Source organism: Pelobates fuscus, chromosome 4 (genome assembly GCF_036172605.1).
Source record: "Pelobates fuscus isolate aPelFus1 chromosome 4, aPelFus1.pri, whole genome shotgun sequence".
NCBI classification, from domain to species: Eukaryota; Metazoa; Chordata; class Amphibia; order Anura; family Pelobatidae; genus Pelobates; species Pelobates fuscus.
Window position 1 is genome coordinate 387,665,496 of NC_086320.1, and position 27,629 is coordinate 387,693,124.

General features: G+C 45.0%; 1 protein-coding gene across 4 annotated transcripts in view; it reads right to left on the bottom strand.

The window, feature by feature from the left end:
• The window catches only part of NOS3 (nitric oxide synthase 3), a 226,434-nt gene that overhangs the window by 105,259 nt on the left and 93,546 nt on the right, over positions 1-27,629 (bottom strand). For all 4 annotated transcript variants that reach the window (XM_063452913.1, XM_063452914.1, XM_063452915.1 and 1 more), the window contains 7 exons: positions 27,388-27,562; positions 21,658-21,759; positions 21,219-21,413; positions 12,280-12,359; positions 11,456-11,600; positions 2,986-3,090; positions 520-587 (listed from right to left, as the gene is read on the bottom strand). In XM_063452913.1, coding sequence (XP_063308983.1) covers positions 520-587; positions 2,986-3,090; positions 11,456-11,600; positions 12,280-12,359; positions 21,219-21,413; positions 21,658-21,759; positions 27,388-27,562 — 870 coding nt within the window. The remainder of the gene's footprint in view (positions 1-519; positions 588-2,985; positions 3,091-11,455; positions 11,601-12,279; positions 12,360-21,218; positions 21,414-21,657; positions 21,760-27,387; positions 27,563-27,629) is intronic.

Sequence of the window (27,629 nt, forward strand, 5' to 3'; positions counted from 1 at the left end):
ACAAAAAAAACAAACACATTGTGTCGGGGGCGGGGCTTAACATGCGGCAGGGGCGGGGTCAAACTGCGGCGAGGGCGGGGTTAAATGTGCCCCCCTACTTTTGTCCCTGGCCCACCATGTGCCCCCCCTAAAAATGAATCCTAGAGACGCCACTGGTTAAAATAAACAGTTAGTACAGGTTAATGTGAGGCCCTCAGAGAGTCTGTTTGTCTCACACAATCGCTAAGGAGTGGAATAAAATTATACTGCGAAATCTGTGTAAGAATAACTGAACTCGGCTATAGTCACAGACTGTCTGTTTCAGCCAGACGATTTGACAGACGGCAGCCGTGGCCGCGTCTCTTACTGCTGTCATTGTTTGCTCATTGCTTTCTGTTTCATCTGTTTTCGTTTCATTCGTTTGTTACATCGTAGGATAAGAAAAAAGGCACATGGAGTAAGTTGTCACTACATTATAATAACCCTGACTGTGACTGTAACCCAATTCCAGCCTATCCCACATCCAGGCGCTGAACTTACTTCTGCTGCTCTGGCTGAAGGGCAGCCACATTCGGGGATGTCATCTCCATCAATTCCCGAGCAAAGGTCTGTAGAGATTAACAGGTTAGATCAATACCCATATAGTTGGTCTGTTAACATAGTGCATGGTCATTATTGGATGTACTAACACAATGCAGGGTCATTATTGGATGTACTAACACAATGCACGGTCATTATTGGATGTACTAACACAATTCACGGTCATTATTGGATGTACTAACACAACACACGGTCATTATTGGATGAACTAACACAACACACAGTCATTATTGGATGTACTAACACAACGCATGGTCATTATTAGATGTACTAACACAATGCACGGTCATTATTAGATGTACTAACACAACACACGGTCATTATTGGATGTACTAACACAACACACGGTCATTATTGGATGTACCAACACAACACACGGTCATTATTGGATGTAGTAACACAACACACGGTCATTATTGGATGTACTAACACAATGCACGGTCATTATTAGATGTACTAACACGATGCACGGTCATTATTGGATGTACTAACACAACACACAGTCATTATTGGATGTACTAACACAACGCATGGTCATTATTAGATGTACTAACACAATGCACGGTCATTATTAGATGTACTAACACAACACACGGTCATTATTGGATGTACTAACACAACACACGGTCATTATTGGATGTACCAACACAACACACGGTCATTATTGGATGTAGTAACACAACACACGGTCATTATTGGATGTACTAACACAATGCACGGTCATTATTAGATGTACTAACACGATGCACGGTCATTATTGGATGTACTAACACAACACACGGTCATTATTAGATGTATTAACACAATGCACGGTCATTATTGGATGTACTAACACAATGCACGGTCATTATTGGATGTACTAACACAATTCACGGTCATTATTGGATGTACTAACACAACACACGGTCATTATTGGATGTACTAACACAACACACGGTCATTATTAGATGTATTAACACAATGCACGGTCATTATTGGATGTACTAACACAATGCACGGTCAGTATTAGATGTACTAACACAATGCACGGTCATTATTGGATGTACTAACACAACACACGGTCATTATTGGATGTACTAACACAATGCATGGTCATTATTGGATGTACTAACACAATGCACGGTCATTATTGGATGTACTAACACAACACACGGTCATTATTGGATGTACTAACACAATGCATGGTCATTATTGGATGTACTAACACAACACACGGTCATTATTGGATGTACTAACACGATGCACGGTCATTATTGGATGTACGAACACAACACACGGTCATTATTGGATGTACGAACACAACACACGGTCATTATTAGATGTACTAACACAACACACGGTCATTATTGGATGTACTAACACAATGCACGGTCATTATTGGATGTATTAACACAATGCACGGTCATTATTGGATGTACTAACACAATGCACGGTCATTATTAGATGTACTAACACGATGCACGGTCATTATTGGATGTACTAACACAACACACGGTCATTATTAGATGTATTAACACAATGCACATCATTATTGGATGTACTAACACAATGCACGGTCATTATTGGATGTACTAACACAATTCACGGTCATTATTGGATGTACTAACACAACACACGGTCCTTATTGGATGTACTAACACAACACACGGTCATTATTGGATGTACTAACACAATGCATGGTCCTTATTGGATGTACTAACACAACACACGGTCATTATTGGATGTACTAACACAACGCATGGTCATTATTGGATGTACTAACACAATGCACGGTCATTATTGGATGTACTAACACAACACACGGTCATTATTAGATGTACTAACACAACACACGGTCATTATTAGATGTACTAACACAACACACGGTCATTATTGGATGTACTAACACAACACACGGTCATTATTAGATGTACTAACACAATGCACGGTCATTATACATTGAAGGTGACACACTGTGACTTCACAAGGCATTACATCTTGACATCTTAAAGTGATCTAAAAAGTTAAGTTTTTCGCCATGATAAATTCCACCATTAACATTTCAGAAGACTTTCAAATTGATGGCGGTAGTAAAATTCACCCACTTTTCTGCAATACTTTGCATTGGTGAACAAAATGGCAACTATTTAAAAACTATTGGGGTACAAAAAAAAACAAATGAAAACAGATCTATTAAATTGCTCAAACAAAATGGCAAGAATTAGACTTAAAAGTGTCGATGACACTTTGATAAATCTCCCCCAGTGATTAAAAGGATAATTGATGACTGTCTCTACGCCAGGGTCTACAAAGAAATAGAATGCTCTGGGAAAGGGTAACGACTGGTGATCTTAACGGCCAGCGTCTGAAGGAGGGGCAATTAAGGTACTTCTGATATGGACAAGAATTAATAGGGGAAATAATTACCTCGCCATTTTCTGGAGGATCCCCGTTACCAAACGTACTGGTCACCACCAACACTAGGGTCTCGTGCTCCAAGTTGACGGTGTCATACTGGTCCATACAAATCACCTGTATCAAACAATCAGTTAAATCCATTACCATGAGAGTATCCGCACAACGGCCTTTTGTTATGAATTGACTATCTGAATGAAATGAAAACATCCTGGGTCACAATCTCGCTCGTTTTCTTTGATAATGGGTTCTTTAAATGGTATTATGAGTTTTAAAAAACATTAACAATCCAAAATAATCTAATCAGAACAGACGTATCATGGAAAGCAGCCATTCACATCTTGGGATAACCATTCATTTGTTGAACAATGTTATCATGAGTTTATTAAATTGTTTTAGTTATCGATAATGTCTGTTATTAAATCTGTTAATGTCTGTTATTAAATCTGTTAAGGCTGGGGCCGGATTAACATAGGGGCTGATGGAGCTGCAGGCCCATGGAATAGGCCCATTTAAAAAAAAAAAAACACACTACTCTTAAGTTTGCCACTTGGCTGGTATTTTACTGGCACAGCCTGTATTTGAGGCTGCCTGGCCGTGCCAGTATTTACAAATGTAAAAAGTAATACCGGCAATACAAATGCAGATATTTTTCTCAGCATAAAAGAGATTACTCTGCAATACCAGCACCGGCCAGTAGGGGTCACTGTGTGTGGAGAGAGGTAGGGATAGGAAGTTACAGCATCTACCTGCCTCTCTCTACTCACTGATCCATGGGGGAGCAGCTACAGAGCACAGAGAGTCCAGACAGCAGCTCTACAGCTCAGGTAAGTGAGGGATGGGGGGGGGAAAGGCTGCAGGGAGACATGGGGACACTGAGACACTAAGGGAAATATAGGGACACTGAGATACTAGGGGACATATGGGGACACACACTAGGGGACACTGTTATACTTGGGGACAATGGAAAACATAGGGACACTGAGACACTAGTGGCGATGCTGAGACACATGGGGACGCTGTGAGACACAGGGACATTGGGAGACACTGAAACATTGGGGCACGGAGACACTGTCCTATGTCTCCCAGTGTCCCCATGTCCCCTAGGCAGTATCCCTAGTGGCTCAGTGCCCACATGGCTCCCAGTTTCCCCTAGTCTCCCATGTTTCTCAGTGTGCCCGTGTCTCTGTGTCCCCATGTCTCTCAGTGTCCCAATGTCTGTGTCCCTCTGTGTCCCCATGTCTATGTCCACAAGTGTCCCCATGTCTACCAGTGTCCCCAAGTGTCTGTCTTCCAGCCAGTGTCCCTAGTCTCCCAGTGTCCCTAGTCTCCCAGTGTCTGTGTTCCCATGTCTCTTAGTGTCCCTAGTGTCTTAGTGTCCCCATATCTCCCAGTGTCCCCAAATGTCTCAGTGACTCCAGGTCTCCCAGTGTCCCCATGTTTCCTAGTGTCCCCATGTCTGTATTCACAAGTGCCCCATGTGTCCCCAAGTGTCTCAGTTCCCCCATGTCTCCCAGTGTTCCCGGGTCTCTGTGTTCCCATGTCTCACTGTGTCCCCTAGTATCCTAGTGACATGGGGACACACTGAGACATAGGGACACACTGAGACATGGGGAGTGGGCATTATGGGGACACTGACTGTGGCGAAACCAACCTCGCCACTGGGCATTGGAGAGGCCTGGCTGCCCGCCTCCTACCTGCTGACTATGGCCCCTGGTAAAGTTGTACTTTTGAATGCAATATTTGGGCATATTGTATTTTATTGTGCGGCTACTGGCCCTTTAAGCACAGTGAATGGACTTTTATTGTACTGTGCTGGCCTTTTAAAAACAGTGTATGGACATACTGAAACTTTTTGGACACTTCCTCTTCCCCTCCCCCGGATCCATTGTTCTCCAGGAGGGTGTTGTCCCAGGGACAAGGAAAAGCCATGCTTGCAAGTGAAAACAAAGGACTTCGACCTAACCGTTAAACCCCTGAACCTATCCAAGTGAATTTTGGATATGTTTGTCCCCAAGTTATACTGGTTAAAATAATATAAGTTTTATGTATGTACGATGTTAACTCACGAAGTTATAAAAATGTATAAAAAGTGTAACTTTTCAGCTTGGAGATAATTGAGTAGATACAGTAATTGACTCAATTATCTCCTAAGCAGAGGGGAGGAATATGCTGGGTGTGTTTCTATTGTCCCATTGTGTCTGATTGGCTGCTGTACTTGCATTGTATGTGTTGTAATGTGTTTATTGGTTGTTCTGCAAAACCCTCTGAGCAGCACTATGTTTTGTGGATTGTGAATAAAAGCCAGGCTGGATGTCCCAGTCCAGAGTTCCTGTTTTAACCTCAAAGTGATGTGTCGTCTCATTATTGGGGGAAGGATTTATTGTATGCTGTTCCAGTTGACTGCTAGGGGTACAAGCCTATTCGTATGGTTCCTATTCAATGGTCTACAGCATTCATACGCTTGGGAGAATTTAAAGGTTTTCTTGGATTCGGTGATTATGGTGTCTGCCAGAGTGCTTGGAGCCCTCAGGAAGCACTAGGAGCATCCATTAACGGAGGTACCAAGTCGGGGTGCCAGGCGATCCGTTACATTGGTGGCAGCGGTGGGATGGCGTCCTAGTGTGAGGTAAAGCAGCTCAGAGACACTGTTTGGATTTACAAATTGAGGGCAACGCTAGCAGTCGTGCAGCGCCCCTGGGAGCAGACAAGTATGGAAGGTTCTGGCTCTGGAGATGATTGGCTGGCCGAGGTGAGGCAGCGAGTGGCCGAGTATGGGGATGATATACCCATGGAGACACGCCGGGTGATCTGGAACCAGGTCATGGCTGAGCGAAACACAAGGCTGGACCGAGAATTCCGGTTGGCAAAAGAGAGGAAGTATGCTCAGCAGCAGGAGCGGTACAGCAGCCGAGTAGAGGCTGCATCCGAGGAGGTTAGCCGTCTTTCCCTGAGGCGGCGGGAGGAACCCGAAGTGGGGGTCCTCATAGACTGGTCCTGTGAGGAACCACAACAGGCAGGTAGAGATGGGACCAAGGTCTCTCCACCGGGCCCTTACTCACAAATGTTGCGGGGCCTCACGGATTGGTCCTGGGAAGACCCACATATGGCAGGTGGAGATGGGACTGCGGTCTCTCTACCGGCCCTACAGGGATGCTTGGCAGTCGGCCCGATCCCCAGCGGCAGTGTGCGTTACAGGGAGCTGAAGGTGCCGTTCTTGCTCCCCAGCGGCATTCTACGGTGCAGGGAGAGGAGCCTGTTATCCCCTCTCCCCAGCGGCTGAAGGTGTGTAAGGGAGAGGAGTTTGTTATTCCCTCTCCCCAGCGGCAGCGCAGCTCACCAAGGGGAGACAGTAAACCCCTCACCAGCGCAGATGGGACCGTGGTCTCTGCGCCCTGCCTACAGGGAGTACAGAGGGTCAGCCCTGCTCCCCAGCGGCTGAAAGTGTGTAAGGGAGAGGAGTTTGTTACCCCCTCTCCCCAGCGGCAGCTTAGCACACCAAGGGGAGACAGTAAGCCCCACACCAGCGCAGATGGGACCGTGGTCTCTGCGCCCAAGTTACAGGGAGCTGAAGGGGCCGTCCTCCCTCCCCAGCGGCAGTGTGATTTGTTGGGGATTGGGAGCCCAGTCTCCATTCCCCAGCGGCAGAGTATCCAGCAGGGAATGGAGAGCTCAGCCCCCTTTTCCCCACAGCAGGACTCTGTGCTGGGAGGAGAGACAGTCGGTCTCCCTCCGCAGAGACGGGAAGTATGCATGGGAGAGGAGATTGTTACCACCTCTCCCCAGCGGCGGATCATTAATGTACAGGGAATAGAGAGCCCAGTCTCCATTCCCCAGCGGCAGAGTGTTCTAATGGGAGAGGAGATTGTTACCACCTCTCCCCAGCGGCGGATCATCAATGGGCAGAGTGTTCTAATGGGAGAGGAGCTGGTTACCACCTCTCCCCAGCGGCAGCTTAATGTACCAGGGGGAGACTGTAAGCCCCACACCTGTGCAGATGGGACCGTGGTCTCTGCACTTCCAGCACAGGGGGTAGGGACAGTCGGTCCTGCCCCCCCACAACAGGGCTGTTTAGCCAAAGGGGAGACAGTCTGTCTCCAGCAGCAGAGCTGTGTAACTAAAGGGGAGACAGTCGGTCTCCAGCAGCAGAGTTGTGTAACTCAAGGGGAGACAGTCGGTCTCCAGCAGCAGAGCTGCGCAGCTAAAGGGGAGACAGTCGGTCTCCAGCAACCAGGCTCCAACCAGACTACTCCTGTAGTAGTGCTGGCACCAGGGCAGAGTACCGCTGGTCTCTGCCCACTCAGCAACCCACCAAAACAGCCTACCAGTCCCCCACACAGCCGGGGTGAGGCACCTGGACCTGGACAAGTTTTTCCATTACTCAGGTGTAGTAACCATTCATTGTGGGTGGACTGTACTGCTGTTTCTGTTTTGTGGGTGGGCTGCTGGACTAACAAGGGCACTGACCGGCAAGAGGTCAGGTACCCTGTTAGTATGTTTGGAAAAGGGGAGAAATGTGGCGAAACCAACCTCGCCACTGGGCATTGGAGAGGCCTGGCTGCCCGCCTCCTACCTGCTGACTATGGCCCCTGGTAAAGTTGTACTTTTGAATGCAATATTTGGGCATATTGTATTTTATTGTGCGGCTACTGGCCCTTTAAGCACAGTGAATGGACTTTTATTGTACTGTGCTGGCCTTTTAAAAACAGTGTATGGACATACTGAAACTTTTTGGACACTTCCTCTTCCCCTCCCCCGGATCCATTGTTCTCCAGGAGGGTGTTGTCCCAGGGACAAGGAAAAGCCATGCTTGCAAGTGAAAACAAAGGACTTCGACCTAACCGTTAAACCCCTGAACCTATTCAAGTGAATTTTGGATATGTTTGTCCCCAAGTTATACTGGTTAAAATAATATAAGTTTTATGTATGTACGATGTTAACTCACCAAGTTATAAAAATGTATAAAAAGTGTAACTTTTCAGCTTGGAGATAATTGAGTAGATACAGTAATTGACTCAATTATCTCCTAAGCAGAGGGGAGGAATATGCTGGGTGTGTTTCTATTGTCCCATTGTGTCTGATTGGCTGCTGTACTTGCATTGTATGTGTTGTAATGTGTTTATTGGTTGTTCTGCAAAACCCTCTGAGCAGCACTATGTTTTGTGGATTGTGAATAAAAGCCAGGCTGGATGTCCCAGTCCAGAGTTCCTGTTTTAACCTCAAAGTGATGTGTCGTCTCATTATTGGGGGAAGGATTTATTGTATGCTGTTCCAGTTGACTGCTAGGGGTACAAGCCTATTCGTATGGTTCCTATTCAATGGTCTACAGCATTCATACGCTTGGGAGAATTTAAAGGTTTTATTGGATTCGGTGATTATGGTGTCTGCCAGAGTGCTTGGAGCCCTCAGGAAGCACTAGGAGCATCCATTAACGGAGGTACCAAGTCGGGGTGCCAGGCGATCCGTTACACTGACACTGAGACATGGGGACACACTGAGACATGGGGACACTGGGAGACTAGGGGACTAGGCGATATTGGGACACTGACACTGAGACATGGGGACACTGGGAGAATGGGGAGACTTGCAAGACAGACACTTGGAGACAGGGAGACACTTCATCCATACAGCAGAATCAAACTGAGTAGTTTGTTGGTGATTTCACAGAAATTTCTCTTATGTCACTCCTTGTAATTTACATCATGTGTTTTTACTCATAACTAATTAATTATACATAGGCTAGTATTTTTTTCCAAGAAAGTTGGCAACCCTAACTACTCTTCACATACTCTTGCTTAAAGGAGCACTACAGGGTCAGGAAAACAATCATGTATTTCTGACCCTATTATGTAAAAAACACCTTCTAGCCCCCCTAACCCTCTTGCCTCCCTAAATATAGTACAATCTTACTTGTATTCAAGTCTGCAGCTGCTGGCTCTGCCTCTGAACCGACTGTCTGCTGACATAATCAGAAGTGGTGGTCTGAGCAAATTACAATACTTCCCCATAGGATTGGCTGAGACTGTCAACTAGGCAGATCAGGGGCAGAGCCAGCACAAGTCCAACATAGCCCTGGCCAATCAGCATCTCCTCATAAAGATACATTGAATCAAGGAATCTCTATGAGGAAAGGTCAGTGTCTGCAAGCAGAGGGTGGAGACACTGAATGGCAGTGCTGCACACTAGGCAGTACTGCCCCAGGAAGCACCTCTAGCAGCCATCTAAGGAGCGGCCAGTGGAGTTATTTTCTCTGAAAAGACAGTGTTTACTACAAAAGGCCTGAATTGAATGTAATCCCCCTGAGTTGATCTATACAGTATCTTGTTCAGTTTCTATGTAATCCCCCTGAGTTGATCATACCGTATCTCGCTCAGTTTCTATGTAATCCCCCTGAGTTGATCTATACCGTATCTCGCTCAGTTTCTATGTAATCCCCCTGAGTTGATCTATACCGTATCTCGCTCAGTTTCTCTGTAATCCCCCTGAGATTATCTATACCGTATCTCGCTCAGTTTCTATATAATCCCCCTGAGTTGATCTATACCGTATCTCGCTCAGTTTCTCTGTAATCCCCCTGAGATTATCTATACCGTATCTCGCTCAGTTTCTATATAATCCCCCTGAGTTGATCTATACCGTATCTTGCTCAGTTTCTATGTAATCCCCTGAGTTGATCTATACCGTATCTTGCTCAGTTTCTATGTAATCCCCCTGAGATTATCTATACCGTATCTCGCTCAGTTTCTCTGTAATCCCACTGAGATTATCTATATTGTATCTCGCTTAGTTTCTATGTAATCCCCCTGAGATTATCTATATCGTATCTTGCTCAGTTTCTCTGTAATCCCCCTGAGATTATCTATACCGTATCTCCCTCAGTTTCTCTGTAATCCCCCTGAGATTATCTATACCGTATCTCGCTCAGTTTCTCTGTAATCCCCCTGAGATTATCTATACCGTATCTCGCTCAGTTTCTCTGTAATCCCCCTGAGATTATCTATACCGTATCTCTCTCAGTTTCTCTGTAATCCCACTGAGATTATCTATATCGTATCTTCCTCAGTTTCTCTGTAATCCCCCTGAGATTATCTATACCGTATCTCGCTCAGTTTCTCTGTAATCCCCCTGAGATTATCTATACCGTATCTCGCTCAGTTTCTCTGTAATCCCCCTGAGTTGATCTATACCGTATCTCGCTCAGTTTCTATGTAATCCCCCTGAGTTGATCTATACCGTATCTCGCTCAGTTTCTATGTAATCCCCCTGAGTTGATCTATACCGTATCTCGCTCAGTTTCTATGTAATCCCCCTGAGTTGATCTATACCATATCTTGTTCAGTTTCTATGTAATCCCCCTGAGTTGATCTATACCGTATCTCGCTCAGTTTCTATATAATCCCCCTGAGTTGATCTATACCGTATCTCGCTCAGTTTCTATATAATCCCCCCTGAGTTGATCTATACCGTATCTTGCTCAGTTTCTATATAATCCCCCTGAGTTGATCTATACCATATCTTGCTCAGTTTCTATGTAATCCCCCTGAGTGGATCTATACCGTATCTTGTTCAGTTTCTATGTAATCCCCCTGAGTTGATCTATACCGTATCTCGCTCAGTTTCTATGTAATCCCCCTGAGTTGATCTATACCGTATCTCGCTCAGTTTCTATGTAATCCCCCTGAGTTGATCTATACCGTATCTCGCTCAGTTTCTATATAATCCCCCCTGAGTTGATCTATACCGTATCTTGCTCAGTTTCTATATAATCCCCCTGAGTTGATCTATACCGTATCTTGCTCAGTTTCTATGTAATCCCCTGAGTTGATCTATACCGTATCTTGCTCAGTTTCTCTGTAATCCCCCTGAGATTATCTATACCGTATCTCGCTCAGTTTCTCTGTAATCCCCCTGAGATTATCTATACCGTATCTCGCTCAGTTTCTCTGTAATCCCCCTGAGATTATCTATATCGTATCTTGCTCAGTTTCTATGTAATCCTCCTGAGATTATCTATATCGTATCTTGCTCAGTTTCTCTGTAATCCCCCTGAGATTATCTATACCGTATCTCGCTCAGTTTCTCTGTAATCCCCCTGAGATTATCTATACCGTATCTCATTCAGTTTCTCTGTAATCCCCCTGAGATTATCTATATCGTATCTTGCTCAGTTTCTATGTAATCCTCCTGAGATTATCTATATCGTATCTTGCTCAGTTTCTCTGTAATCCCCCTGAGATTTTCTATACCGTATCTCGCTCAGTTTCTCTGTAATCCCCCTGAGATTATCTATATCGTACCTCGCTCAGTTTCTATGTAATCCCTCTGAGATTATCTATATTGTATCTCGCTCAGTTTCTATGTAATCCCTCTGAGATTATCTATATCGTATCTCGCTCAGTTTCTATGTAATCCCCCTTAGATTATCTATATCGTATCTCGCTCAGTTTCTATGTAATCCCCCCGAGTTGCGGTGTCTTCTTACTCTTGGATCAAAGGCGTATCTGAAAATCGTACAGAGATTCTGAGCATAGGTCTCCGATCGTCCAGTCTCGGTGGCATAGAGAATAGTAGCCTTTACTCTTCTTGCCATGGCTTTACCCATCAGTTTAGCTGAAAATTTCACTGCACTGGAAAAAAAAATAATCAGATTTGAAAGTCTGTTATATAGAGAGGCTATTGGGGGATGGGCGGTATAATCCCTATATACAGACAGGGTGGGGGATGGGCGGCATAATCCCTATATACAGACAGGGTGGGGGATGGGCGGTATAATCCCTATATACAGACGGGGTGGGGGATGGGCGGTATAATCCCTATATACAGACGAGGTGGGGGATGGGAGGTATAATCCCTATATACAGATGGGGTGGGGGATGGGCGGTATAATCCCTATATACAGACGAGGTGGGGGATGGGCGGTATAATCCCTATATACAGACAGGGTGGGGGATGGGCGGCATAATCCCTATATACAGACAGGGTGGGGGGTGGGCGGTATAATCCCTATATACAGACGAGGTGGGGGATGGGAGGTATAATCCCTATATACAGATGGGGTGGGGGATGTGAGGTATAATCCCTATATACAGACGGGGTGAGGGATGGGAGGTATAATCCCTATATACAGACGGGGTGGGGGATGGGAGGTATCCCTATATACAGACGGGGTGAGGGATGGGCAGGTATTAGACATGTTTGTTAGGGGAAGAGTTGATACATTTTGGGTGTGGGATCCATTAACTGTAAATTAGGAGTGTCTGTTATACTAGGTTGTGTTGGGTAAATGGCCGCCATGGCTCCTCTTACTTGGCCACCTCTTTGAAAGTTCTCTTCCTGGTGATGGTGCTTTGCGAACCTTTCCAGATGTGATGCTTCCATGGGTCCGGCTGCCAAAACACGAGAAATAGAACCTAGTAAACTAAGAGGGAATGGATGGTATGGGGAACGATTCTGGGTTTATCCTGGGCAAGAATGGATAAAATATGGTAACAAACCGGTAATTGAAGGACATGATTATCTCCACTTTAATAATATTGTGGCCACAATTTGTAGCAGTATATTTACAGGAGGACCAGAGAGGTAAGATCATTTTTAATTCCTTTTTAACATTTGTGAACCTAGAAATGCAATGTTATCTTTTTTATAAAAGGAGATAACAGAAAAGAACCATGTACAGGATTTATAATGTAAATAAATGATATACAGAAGGCCTGCACAACCTGCCGCCCCCCAGCTGTGTTTGAACCATTGCACAGCGCTACGGAACTTTGCTGGCGCTATATAAAAAATAAAATAATAACTACAACACCCATGTTTTTTTGAATGAAACAGCCAGGGAGTTATGGGAGTTGTAATTCAAAACATCTGGGAGGCTGCAGGTTGTGCATGCCTGATATACAGAATTATTTATTAAAGTGAGAATTTAAAGTGAACCTGACATTTTGCAGTTTTCTATCAATCTGTTTTAACTCTTGTAAGGAAACCTAGGATATCCTATACTCATTCGGTAGTTTCCTTCCGAACGGCCAGAGCATCAGTGACTATAACTCTCCATTCGGTATATAAAATAAACGATTCCCATACGAATGCAATAGCTTTACCAGACGATTCCCTTAGTAAAGCATACGAATACCCAAACATCAGCCGGAGTCTAGAAGAAGGGTGCAACAGAACTGGCTTTTAATTATGCCACACTGGCTTTTATGCAAGTCCCCGTGCAAGGGGACATCCCACAGGGAGGGACATGGTACATCCAATCGTTAACAGGGAAAACATAAAACACTCCCAGCACAAACATACAATTCCCTCCCCTAGTCCTGAAGATAATCAAGTCTGATATAGTAATAACTGAATTATCTCCAGGCAGAAAAAAATACAGTTTTACCCAATATTTAGAACACCCCTTTATGCATATGGTATCCCCCCAAATAATATGTCCCCTGATAGTCCCGATCTGGGTGACTAACATATCCAAATTTCACCCAGATCGGTTCAGGGGTTCTCAAAAAGTATGAAGTCTTTCGTGACCGGCTATGCGCGAGGTTGCTGCCCAAAACAGTTCCAGGAGTTTGGGTGGTTTTGCCAGTCTAGTTAGTAAAGTTGCAAAAAACAAATAATTCCACAATACGGTTCCCCCGGCTGTTAGCAGCAATTGTTCCCCTCATACGAATGAACAAAAGTACCGAACAGCGCTCCTCTAGCTGTTCGGGAAATAAAGATCCAGCGTTCGTATGTTGGGACCGGTGTTTGGGAAGTTGAGTGTCCAATTTTAGTTCCAGACACTCGATGACCAAGTCCCGCTGCCTTTGTTCGCACAGAAAAAGATGGCCGCCGTTTTCTCAGCCGCACAGGTAGAGGGTTCAATTGAGACATGCTTTGAAGTTAACGAGCCAGAGGGGTGGTCTCTGTTTGGTAGTTACATCTCCGAATGAAAAAGTGGAGAAATACCGAACACAAAGAGGGATTTCTTCACAACTCTTGTTTTACAATTAAATGTTTCTTACATTAATACTATTAAACGTTCATGTTTTCTTTTATTTCCATTACCCCTTCCTTTTGCTGAGACCATTTGTGTGGGAAACAACCTCGTCACTGAACACTGGAGGAGCCTGGTCACCCGCCTCCTGCCACTGGACTATGGCCCCATGTTTAACACTGTTCTTTTTCCCTGCAGAAAGGCTGGTTCGTGCCTGTAGCGGAGAGCTGATATTCCACAGGTATTCCACTTAAGATCCCAGTGAGGCTCAGGAACAAGTATTATAAATCCATAAAGTAGTAATTCCAGGAGGCAAAATAATCCAACAATATCCCAACATCAATCCCAATGACTGGACGACACACAGCATCAGGAGCAGAACTGAAGTTTGTTCCCACAGCCTCCTTTTAAGAGATTCTCCCATGCAAAGGAGGGATTTGCAAACATTAGGACATCCAATACAGTGACAATTAACTCCCACACCTCTCCTCCCCTCAGTGTGACTCATAATCCCATTAGTTGTACTGCACTTTTCCCCAAAACCTGGATGTACCCTAAAACAAGCCGATAGCTTAATACTCAGGGTACCGCCAGGTAGCACTGATCTGGGTGAAGATCGGACCAGGGGTTCGGGAGTTAGGTGGAGGGTGAAGTTTGACCGACCGCACACGAGGTGGTATCCGGGAAAGGTTCCATGTGTTTTGGCCCTGCGGTCGGTCTCCGTTCGGCAGTTAAAACATACGGTAATTCTTGCCATCCACAGCTAATGTTACCTTCCTCTGTATTCCCTTATTCAGTACATTGTTTCTACCGAACGGGGGGCTGCCTGGTCCCTCCGTTTGGGAGTTATGGCACTCTGGAGGTCTCAGCGGTGTTCGGTTGTTTGAGTGTCCGATTTGAGTTCCAGACACTCGACGACCAAACACCGCTGAGATTTTTATGCGTAAGATGGCCGCCGCGCGTGGTTCGTATACCGAACGGCGGCCACCCAGGCACTTAACAGTTACCAATTAAGCTGTGGTTTGTGAGAAGTGTGAACGCTTAACGAGGCGCACACTTCTCACTGGGGTGGTCTGATGGTTCGGTAGTTTCATTCGTTTGCATATACACACAGATACAATAAAACGAATGCAGTCTTATATGAATATTACAGGACAGGCTTAATACAATCCCCTACAGTGCCTTTCTGTGGACTGTTAAAGCCATGCTATGCCATGGAGCCCAGCCGTATACTGAAAGACTGTATGAAAGACTTTGGCTCCATGGCGATTGAATTGTATGTATGTGATCTGAGCGCCATCCGGTAATAATGTGCGCTCAGATCTAAGCTATCTGGGGATATGTAGAATGTACCACGTTCTATGTGATAAATGTAAAAGTATGTATTTTTATGTATTTTATTGTCCTTTGTCTGCCATGTGGTTAATGGAGTTTTTTTTTTTTGCAGTGCATAAGGTGTTACAGCTTTACACGGGGTACCCCAAAGGCAATCCTCGTGTTGGTCAGACAATAGGTACAATGGGGTATACGTTTGTATGTGCACATTTTTTTTTTTTGTGATGGTCTCGTTCTGACAAAAGGATATTACAGCATTATTTAGTCGATTAATTACATAGAGGTGTAAGTTATGCAGGTATGCTATACAAGTCATATACGGTTACTTAAACAGGTAGTTGCGTTACACATGCGTAGGCCCTGTGTTTTGCGTGCTGATGTTTGTCCAAGATTGCTCCTAGGTTACTCACCCGGGGAGGCAGGGTGCATGATTTAATTACAGGCAGCGCGTGGGGGCACATGGTAGACAAAATGGCCTGAAACATAGCTGTTGTAAGCGATGTGTGAGTGCAGACTGAATAGTGGTTACTGCAATGGTAATGTGTGTTGGCATGGTATGTGTTGCAATGTGTGAGGTGTAAGCAGTATGCTGTGGTCAGAGGTGCAGCATGTACATGTTACATGTGTTAAAGCCAGGCAGCTATCATACTAATTATAGAATTATATCACCCAGTCCGTTCTAGAGTTCGTGTAGCGGCACACGCGTCACTGACATGGCGTGTCCGATGCTTCATGGGTGGCAGTGTGTATATAATCCGCCAGTGTTGGTTTCGGCCCGTCAGCGCGACCCGGTGTTAGTCTCCTTGTAGGCTGAGGTTCCTCTCCAGATGCGTCGCCCGGGCTTGCTGCTGTTAGGAGTTGAGAGGAGCGGTCTCCCAGGTCGGCATTGGGGGTTGTTTTTCTGGCGTGTGGCTCCCAGCGGTTGACGGCAGAATCATGGGTATGGAGTTGAGTCTCTGCAGGTTGGTGACTCCGTCTCTCCGTTACCGGTAAGCCTCTGCTGCTGCCTGTCTACCAATGGATTGTGGCTCTGACGGGTGAGCTGTCACTTGGCGAGCTGATGGAGGGTGAAGCCGCCGTCTGTTCAGGCTTCCTGAGCCCGTGCTTGTTCGTTGCCCTCGGTGCACGTGGCAGTCGCCATCTTGTGCGGTGCGGTCGGGCCCTTAAGCGTGTCTATGGCGCCTGTGTGTTCCGGCTGCCATGCCTCCAGGTGGGGACCGGGATCACCCCCCCGGTCCATAGGGGGGGGGACCAGGGCCGGATCCGCTCTAATTCGAGCCCCAGGCTGGGCGCTGTGAGGCAGGATAGCGGAGCGTCGGCCGCCCGCTCCACTCACCGCCGAAGAAGGCCGGGGTATCGCAGTCCTCTCCTCCAGGGGACTGTAGCTTAACAAGCCAGCCTCTCCCTGGCTCCAGCAGGCCCTCAGCTTTGGGCAGTCTAGTGGTCGGTCGTTCCTTGGGCAAAATTTGATTTTTCCGGCGTATTTGGATTTGAAGCAGCAGGAGCTCCTTCTGCTTGCGACCGGCCATCTCGGCGGTCCGGCCCCGCCCCCCGGTTAATGGAGTTTTGCCTCTGTCCTTGGAGATAATTGGATTACTTCCCAATTATCTGCAGGACAGAGAGGAGGGATTGTGATGCATTGTGGGATTGTAAGCTTGTGATTGGTCAATGTCCAATATGTTTCCCAGTTTCCCATCTGGTCCCCTAGGGGAGTGTCCACCAGGTGGGAGACCTGCATAAAAGCCGGGCAGGTAGCCCCAGTAAATCCGTTCTGCTTGACCCTCAAACGAAGTGTCGTCTCGTTCTTGGGGGGAATTGGATTGTATGCTGTTACAGTGCGACTGCCAGGAGTGTAAACTATTCGTATGTTTTTTCCTGTTCGGCTGTTTACAGCGTTCGTGTGTTTCCTGTTCAGGAGTTTGGAGCATTCCCCTGGTTCCAGTTCGGGAGATTGGTGAATTCATGTGTTTGCAGTTCAGGAGTTTGAGTATTCATGTGTTTGCAATTCGGGAGATTGGTGATTGCAGTAGCTGTCTGTGCATCTGAAAGGGGAATATCGCCTAAGCGGTTTTTAACCTCTTGTGTGCAAAACGGTCCGTTACACCATTAAACACGATTTAGTGGGTGTTATGCTTGCTGTAAGAAACACCTCTACCACAGATTGGCTTTGTATAACAAGTTAAAAGTAGCCAACACTTTAAGTAGCCAACAGATTTATGATGTGTAAATAAAATGTATCTGTTCTGACTCTCTCCACATTCTCAGATTGCCTGACCAAAGTTTCTGTAATCATTCTGGCTCTTTGTCTCCGTTCTGATGCTGCTCTCACACAAAGCCTTCCCATTCTCCCTCCTTCCCCTTGCAAGCATTGCTTTCCAAACAGGAGAGACACCCAGAGTGCAGCCTTTTTATCTCTGTGCACAGACTGGACTTACTGATTGGTGATTGCAGTAGCTGTCTGTGCATCTGAAAGGGGAATATCGCCTAAGCGGTTTTTAACCTCTTGTGTGCAAAACGGTCCGTTACACCATTAAACACGATTTAGTGGGTGTTATGCTTGCTGTAAGAAACACCTCTACCACAGATTGGCTTTGCATAACAAGTTAAAAGTAGCCAACACTTTAAGTAGCCAACAGATTTATGATGTGTAAATAAAATGTATCTGTTCTGACTCTCTCCACATTCTCAGATTGCCTGACCAAAGTTTCTGTAATCATTCTGGCTCTTTGTCTCCGTTCTGATGCTGCTCTCACACAAAGCCTTTCCATTCTCCCTCCTTCCCCTTGCAAGCATTGCTTTCCAAACAGGAGAGACACCCAGAGTGCAGCCTTTTTATCTCTGTGCACAGACTGGACTTACTGAGACGACCAGCGAACGGCTGTTTTTTAATCTTTTGATTTTAGAGAAATCTCTGCATTTTTTTTTAGCAATTCTGTTAGCACAATTTATAGAGGAAATCTGATTCTCTATAATTTAAGAATAAATTGTATTTGTCATGACAGGTATCATTTAAGGTAAAAATAGCCAAACTGGAAAAATTATCTGAGTTGTTTCTGCTTTTATTTCAGCTACCCTAGCCTTAAATTTGAAACTCACTTTAGTAAATTTTGTATTTTGGACCTGTTCTGCCATTTTTGGTGGGATCAGTCTGATATGCAAATGGCCTGGTTCTTTTAGTAATGGCACAAGATGAGCTAAAACCAGCTCAAGATCTGAGCTGGGGCCCACTGAAGGGCAGACTATTTCAGCTGCTGTCTGTTCTCAGTATTCTCTTGCACCCAAGTTTTTGCTCTTTGTATAATAATGTGAAAATACACAGGCCACTGAATGATAATATGATAATACACAGGCCACTGAATGATAATATGATAATACACAGGCCACTGAATGATAATACACAAGCCACTGAATGATAATATGATAATACACAGGCCACTGAATGATAATACACAGGCCACTGAATGATAATATGATAATACACAGGCCACTGAATGATAATATGATAATACACAGGCCACTGAATGATAATACACAGGCCACTGAATGATAATACACAGGCCACTGAATGATAATACACAGGCCACCGAATGATAATACACAAGCCACTGAATGATAATATGATAATACACAGGCCACTGAATGATAATACACAAGCCACTGAATGATAATATGATAATATACAGTGCACTGAATGATAATACACAGTGCACTGAATGATAATACACAGTGCACTGAATGATAATACACAAGCCACTGAATGATAATATCATAATACACAGGCCACTGAATGATAATACACAGGCCACTGAATGATAATATCATAATACACAGGCCACTGAATGATAATACACAGGCCACTGAATGATAATACACAGGCCACTGAATGATAATACACAGGCCACTGAATGATAATACACAAGCCACTGAATGATAATATCATAATACACAGGCCACTGAATGATAATACACAGGCCACTGAATGATAATATCATAATACACAGGCCACTGAATGATAATACACAGGCCACTGAATGATAATATGATAATACACAGGCCACTGAATGATAATACACAAGCCACTGAATGATAATATGATAATACACAGGCCACTGAATGATAATACACAGGCCACTGAATGATAATACACAGGCCACCGAATGATAATACACAGGCCACTGAATGATAATACACAGGCCACTGAATGATAATACACAGGCCACCGAATGATAATACACAAGCCACTGAATGAAAATACACAGGCCACTAAATGATAATACACAGTGTAGCAGGGTAATCCGGCTGGTTATTCCCGTTATTAATAATTGGTCAGACCCATTTCCCCCAGTAACTGGACGGGAAACAGTTCCAGGGTACAACCTTTGACAATCTTTATTTGGGCACACAGCTTTTTATGCACAGACCCCCGCAGAGGGTCTCTATCCAACACAACACAATCCCAGGCAGGAGGGGGCTGGGTTACAGATAACCATTTCCCGCTCTGTGAGATACTAACAGGACACAGGGACACACATGAATACACAATACATATGGGGGGGGACTTTGGGGCTCAGCGCCCCAGGACAGGAAGGGATTACAGGGTTAAAACGTTATATTGATAAATAGCTCCAGGTCCCATCTGTGATCCCTGCAAAAAGCAGGGCGATCGGGTGTACAGAGCCCGAGATATTAGCATTCTAAGTCTGGGGCTCGAGGCTCTGTATATCCCCAAAATTAGTTCAATGGTGTTGCTTGGTTTAGTCCGACGCAGTGCGTGCAGGCCGGTTTGGGAGACAAATGCTTCCCCCTGGTGGGCGTTCGGTGATACGAACCGGTGGCGACCCAGGGGAATCACACGCCGCCTGTTCCCTTGCGGTCTGCAGTTTTTACACCTCGTTAGCGAGGTGTGAACATTCTAACTAACCATTCTAAATGGGGTATTGGGGTGGTCTGGCGCACCGTGCTCCGTGCGCTGGAGCGCTCCCTTGAGGTTAAAAGGTATTTTGCAGGATTTAAGGAAAAATTACCAAGGGGAACACATATTTCAGGAGGCCACATAGAAAAAGGACATTTCACAGTTAGGCAGCGTTCCCACCACACACAGGCCACGGAATGATAATACACAAGCCACAGGCCACTGAATGATAATATGAAAAAACACAGGCCACTGAAAACATGTATTTTACAGTATGAACAACACATTGCCTAGAGAGGTTCTGCTTTCTAGTTTACGCCCTTCGCTACTGAACACTTTCTGATTGAACATTTATTTGAAGCAAGAGATGGACATCTGCCATATAGTCCTATTATAGCACAGCAGTTTGTCTATAGATTTGCTTTGCAATCTTTTTATTTTAAAAAATGTAAATGATGTAAATTGAGACCAATTGTATTTTTCCTATTTATAGTATAGTGTCCTTCATGTTGCCATCTGTCTCCCATACAGTAAGTAAATCCGTCTAATGCCTTCCGGGTATTAGGATGGACCCTGAAGGCATTACTAGCCGCACGGCTTACTGAAAATGGCAACAGAATGTAAAAGGAATGTCTGCATTGAGTATTATGCCCTAAATACAGTCATCATCGTACAGGCTGAGTACGTCTTTAACATTCATTTCATTCTGCAAATTACATTAAAAAAACAAAAACATCTATACTCGTTTGGATAATGAAGGGCTTAGAAAGGTTTCAGAGGGATATTTAGCCCTATATGTAGCGTAAATAATATGCATTAAAAACTTAGTTGATCCAACAGATAACCAGTTTGACATTTTTTAACCAACAGGAAATGTTCCTTTATTCTTTATGCACAAGAGGAAATCACTTTACCTAATTTAGATCAACAGCAGTAACAGGGGAGTATGAATGGTGGACTTTATGGACCTCAGCCTAACCTGGTGGCCATTCTGTGATGTGTAGCAGAGCTGAGAACGTTTACCTGGTACAGGAAGGAAGGAGATAGGTGGTAATTGACCATCTCTTGGTGGAACACTGGGGTAAGGCTACCAGACATTGGTGGGACAATCCAAACCCAATCCGCTGGACACCCACCACGCAGTCGGTTCTCATGTTCCATGTGTTTCATAAATGATTCTGTGGCTGCATGGTGGTCCACGATGGTCACCTTTTCACACTGTCAGAGACAGAACCATGTGAAGATCCAAATATATCTTTTAATTCTCAATAATATTTAGCAAATACTCGGGTTAGCAGGTAACAGTGGAGTAATACAGAGGACGGTACTCATGTTACTCACTAATTGTGCAGGAAGGAGAAATCAGTACTCAGGTTAGCAGGTAACAGTGGAGTAAGAAAAAGGACGGTTGTCATGTTACTGACTAACTGTGCTGGAAGGTAATGAACCACTATGTGTTTACCTGGTAGCTGTATAAAACAGCAATATTGATCTCCAAGGCTGCTTTATCCTTCCACAGAGAGGAGGTCTTCTTTGTGTCCAGACCTAGATGATTAGCTACCTCCTGTGAAGAGAGAAGGGGTGCACAATACATGCTCTTATCCAATACATCGTATCTGTACAAAACACTAATGGCAGCTCTTACTGTGACAAACTACCCTGAAAATCCTGTGATTCCCCTAGCCCAAGTTATTTTCCCTTTATTCAGTGATTCTATCTACCAAATGCAGACCAACCCCAGGCTCATTATCTTCAAAGGAACTGTGGCAGAAGCAGCCGCAAGAGACTTTTGCATTGATTATTGCCTGTATTTGAACTGTTTGTTATTTGAGCATAGTGGATTTTATTAGACTGGTTCTGGCCCTTTAAATGCTCTGACAAAGGATCTGCAGTTTTGCTATGCACTTCGGATGCAGAGTGTGAAGAAAAACCCTGTTTTATGGACTTAGTTTGACTGTTTTATTCCCCTCCCTCCTAGAACACCAGTTTAAAACCCTTAATAACTGTCATATTTTCAAACACTGTCTGTCTTTATCTGTCGTTTTGTTTTCCTCTGGGGAGGAGTTGTTTTTGCTGCATGTGTGCTGATTGATAAAGGAGTTGCTGTTTAACCTTCATCCTGTGTCGTCTGAAGTGTTTTAGGGTCCCTGATAGCTACAAGGAAGCAGACTTGGCGGAGGTACTCGGTCGGAGTACTGGAGCTCCGTTACAATTGGTGGCAAGCGGCGGGATCCAACCGTACAGCAGGAAAAACGCTGTTTATACAATTGGAATTGACATACTGGAAAGCAGAAGGCAATTGATACAGATGCAGAAGTGAATGGGGACGGACTACACCATATTGAAACGGCAAACGTTAAAGGAGCTGTTGGAAGCCAGGGGTAAGATAGCCAGCAATAAGCCTAAAGCAAGACTTATTGCCGAGCTAATGGAAGGAGACCGAGCTCGTAGTGCTACACCCCCAGCAAACTTGGAGGAGACCCCATTTGAACGAGAAATGAGGACAAGATTGGCATTTTGGCCCGCTCCAGTATCTCCAGAAATTATGACCATAATTTCGGCGGATGCACAGGAGTACGTGATGGCGCAAAGGAATCAAGCCTTCTCACCTCAAGCAGAAACCGCTGCTGTTTCAACTGTGGGCCAGGGAAGGCCAAAAATACCACATCATGCATTTAAAACTTTTTGCGAGGATAAAGACGAAATAGATGGATTCTTGCAAGATTTTGAAAGATTGTGTGACTTGCATGATGTAGAGCAAGCTATGTGGGTACCCTTGTTGGCAGGCAAACTGTCTGGGCGTGCAGCAGACGCCTACCGGGCTGTACCCAGAGAGGACAGCAAGAATTATGACAAGGTAAAGCAGGCGCTATTAGAAAGGTATGCCATTACCCCAGAGGCATACCGGCGCAAGTTCCGAGAATTGAAAAAAGGGGACAAAGACTCACATGCAGAGTGGGCACACAAGCTTGACCAAGCCTCACAAGGCTGGATACAAGCCAGCAGAGCTACCACCATGGAGGAGTTACGCCAGATGTTGCTACTGGAGCAGTTTTGTAATGGCCTGGCACCAGAGGCTCAAGAATGGGTGAATGACCGAAATCCTCACACCCTAACCGAAGCGGCACGATTGGCCGACCAACATTATGATGCTAGGAGGCATCATAAAAATAATAACCGAGGGTATGCAAAACCCAACCCGCAGCCGTTTCCAGTTATTGCTCCTGCCCCAGCGACAGCACCATCCAGACCAGCACTTGTGGGACAACCTCCCCACTCCCGTTATAATGGCAGGGCCAACATCCAGTGCCATGCCTGTAAGCAATGGGGGCACATGGCCCGGGAGTGCACCCAAAACCGGAGCCGCCAGAGCTGGAATCAGCTCCGGCAGAATATGGCCCCGCGGGCAGCTGCCCATTATTATCATACAGAGCCAACTTTGCCAGGAGTGCCGCTTGAGTCGGCTGATGAACCCCTGGGCGTTTTGCACGATGTAATGTTCATCCATGCTACTGACAACCGACAGGGACACCGCCAAGGGGTACACGTAGAGGGAAAACGCCTTCAGGGTCTGCGCGATTCTGGGGCCACCATAACCCTGGTTCGCAATCACCTAGTCCCCAAGCACCAGCTCACTGGAGAATATGTGGCAGTCCGGGTGGCAGGGGGAGCGATTTACAAAATTCCCACTGCTAAAGTACATTTGGATTGGGGAGCGGGGTCGGGGCAAGTGGAAGTGGGGATGATGCAGTACTTGCCTGCGGATGTTATTCTGGGGAATGACTTGGGGGAGCTAACCTCCGCTTTTGTTACACGACCAACCCCACAGGAGGCTTACCCAGTCGTCACCCGTCAACAGGCTCGCACCACGGCACCACCCACCGACTCTGAGGCTCAGGCTCATCCAAAAGGTGAAGGACTAACCCCATACCAAGGAAAGAAGCGATGCTTCGGGGAATACAAGTGCCCAACGTGCAAAAGAAAATGGATGAGTGGAAATTCTTGGGCTAATATGGGTCAAGAATGCATAAAGTGTCACATCAACGTATACCCTCACAAACAGAGACCTTTAGAAAAACCAGATGGCCTTGATGTGTCTGATCAGAGTAAAGAGCATCCACAGCATCTTTGTGAGAAGTGTAAGGTCTTGGGATACTACTGCCGTCGCGTCCAGTAAACCAGCCAAGCATCACCAGCAATCTAACAGGTGCAAAAGAGACATAAAAAGAAACATGTTGACTTGCGTATAAAATAATATGCCTTTTTGAATATTAGAATGTAATATTCTTCCTGTGTAAGTGTATAAAATGTATTTATGGAAAGTATTAGAGATTGTCTTTAAACAGAGTTAGCATGGTTGCTATCTAACTCCAGATTTTTCATGTTTGGGATTGTAGGGCCCTTGCAGGAGAATCACTTCTGATGCAGAAAAAGCATAGAAACAGCTTTTTGTGAGCACTCCTCCGGACATCCCCAAGCAGATCCGTTGGGATCAGACTGTGTATGCCGGCTTGGTTCTGGGGGAGCATTGTGGCAGAAGCAGCCACAAGAGACTTTTGCATTGATTATTGCCTGTATTTGAACTGTTTGTTATTTGAGCATAGTGGATTTTATTAGACTGGTTCTGGCCCTTTAAATGCTCTGACAAAGGATCTGCAGTTTTGCTATGCACTTCGGATGCAGAGTGTGAAGAGAAAACCCTGTTTTATGGACTTAGTTTGACTGTTTTATTCCCCTCCCTCCTAGAACACCAGTTTAAAACCCTTAATAACGGTCATATTTTCAAACACTGTCTGTCTTTATCTGTCGTTTTGTTTTCCTCTGGGGAGGAGTTGTTTGGCTGCATGTGTGCTGATTGATAAAGGAGTTGCTGTTTAACCTTCATCCTGTGTCGTCTGAAGTGTTTCAGGGTCCCTGATAGCTACAAGGAAGCAGACTTGGCGGAGGTACTCGGTCGGAGTACTGGAGCTCCGTTACAGGAACCATAAAGTTAAGTGCTCTCTCTGGGCGGTTGTATAACCGAAAGACACAGGCGCTGGAAAACGGCGTCCATCTTGTCGCACAAACGCAGGCTGCGATACTTGGTCGTCGAGTGTCTGAAACTGCAAGCCAGACACACAGTCCTGCGAACACTGGTAATTTGGTACGAGCGCCTGCTTCATTTCACGACAAGCTAGGAGAACGGTGTTCAGTGGAAAAGTACGCACAAACTGAAAGAACATTCGCTACCTATGAGCCAGGGAAACTGTTCAGTATTTTATTAGTTTTGGGACTCCCGAAAGTGACCGACCGCTACCTCTTTTCTTCTGGAACTATTTTGGGCAGACCCCACATGTGCGGTCGGTCAAAACTTTACTCTGGTGACGATTTGGCTGTATTTGTGGGATCTAAGCACTATTTTGACACGTTGGGTGCTCAGATCTAGGCTATCAAGGGATATAAGTATCCATTGTATCTGTATGGGACATTAATGGCAGCTCTTACCCAATATATTGTATCTGTATGGGACATTAATGGCAGCTCTTACCCAATACATTGTATCTGTACGGGACATTAATGGCAGCTCTTACCCAATACATTGTATCTGTATGGGACATTAATGGCAGCTCTTACCCAATACATTGTATCTGTACGGGACATTAATGGCAGCTCTTACATTGTATCTGTATGGGACATTAATGGCAGCTCTTACCCAATACATTGTATCTGTATGGGACATTAATGTCAGCTGTTACCCAATACATTGTATCTGTATGGGACATTAATGGCAGCTCTTACCCAATACATTGTATCTGTATGGGACATTAATGGCAGCTCTTACCCAATACATTGTATCTGTATGGGACATTAATGGCAGCTCTTACCCAATACATTGTATCTGTATGAGACATTAATGGCAGCTCTTACCCAACACATTGTATCTGTACGGGACATTAATGGCAGCTCTTACCCAATACATTGTATCTGTATGGGACATTAATGGCAGCTGTTACCCAATACATTGTATCTGTATGGGACATTAATGGCAGCTCTTACCCAATACATTGTATCTGTACGGGACATTAATGGCAGCTCTTACCCAATACATTGTATCTGTATGGGACATTAATGGCAGCTGTTACCCAATACATTGTATCTGTATGGGACATTAATGGCCGCTCTTACCCAATACATTGTATCTGTACGGGACATTAATGGCAGCTCTTACCCAATACATTGTATCTGTACGGGACATTAATGGCAGCTCTTACCCAATACATTGTATCTATATGGGACATTAATGGCAGCTCTTACCCAATACATTGTATCTGTACGGGACATTAATGGCAGCTCTTACCCAATACATTGTATCTGTACGGGACATTAATGGCAGCTCTTACCCAATACATTGTATCTGTATGGGACATTAATGGCAGCTGTTACCCAATACATTGTATCTGTATGGGACATTAATGGCCGCTCTTACCCAATACATTGTATCTGTACGGGACATTAATGGCAGCTCTTACCCAATACATTGTATCTGTACGGGACATTAATGGCAGCTCTTACCCAATACATTGTATCTATATGGGACATTAATGGCAGCTCTTACCCAATACATTGTATCTGTACGGGACATTAATGGCAGCTCTTACCCAATACATTGTATCTGTATGGGACATTAATGGCAGCTCTTACCCAATACATTATATCTGTATGGGACATTAATGGCAGCTCTTACCCAATACATTGTATCTGTACGGAACATTAATGGCAGCGCTTACCCAATACATTGTATCTGTACAGGACATTAATGTCAGCTGTTACGCAATACATTGTATCTGTACGGGACATTAATGGCAGCTCTTACCCAATACATTGTAATTGTACGGGACATTAATGTCAGCTGTTACCCAATACATTGTATCTGTATGGGACATTAATGGCAGCTCTTACCCAATACATTGTATCTGTATGGGACATTAATGGCAGCTCTTACCCAATACATTGTATCTGTACGGGACATTAATGGCAGCTCTTACCCAATACATTGTATCTGTATGGGACATTAATGGCAGCTCTTACCCAATACATTGTATCTGTATGGGACATTAATGGCAGCTTTTACCCAATACATTGTATCTGTACGGGACATTAATGGCAGCTCTTACCCAATACATTGTATCTGTATGGTTTATTATATATTTACCTCTGATATATTGTATCTGTAAGGATCACACAGGTTCCGCATTCCAATTTCTGTCCCCATATACCAGCCATTGAAGGGCACAGCTGGGAACTCCAAGCCCCCAATTTCCAGCAGTGAGCTACTAACGGCAGGTAACGCATACCACTTCAAGCCCAGCTCAGCAAACCACTCGTATCTAAAGGAGAAAGTGGAATAGATTGTGTTAACTGAAAACACCCACCATAGTGAATGCCAAGGTATGG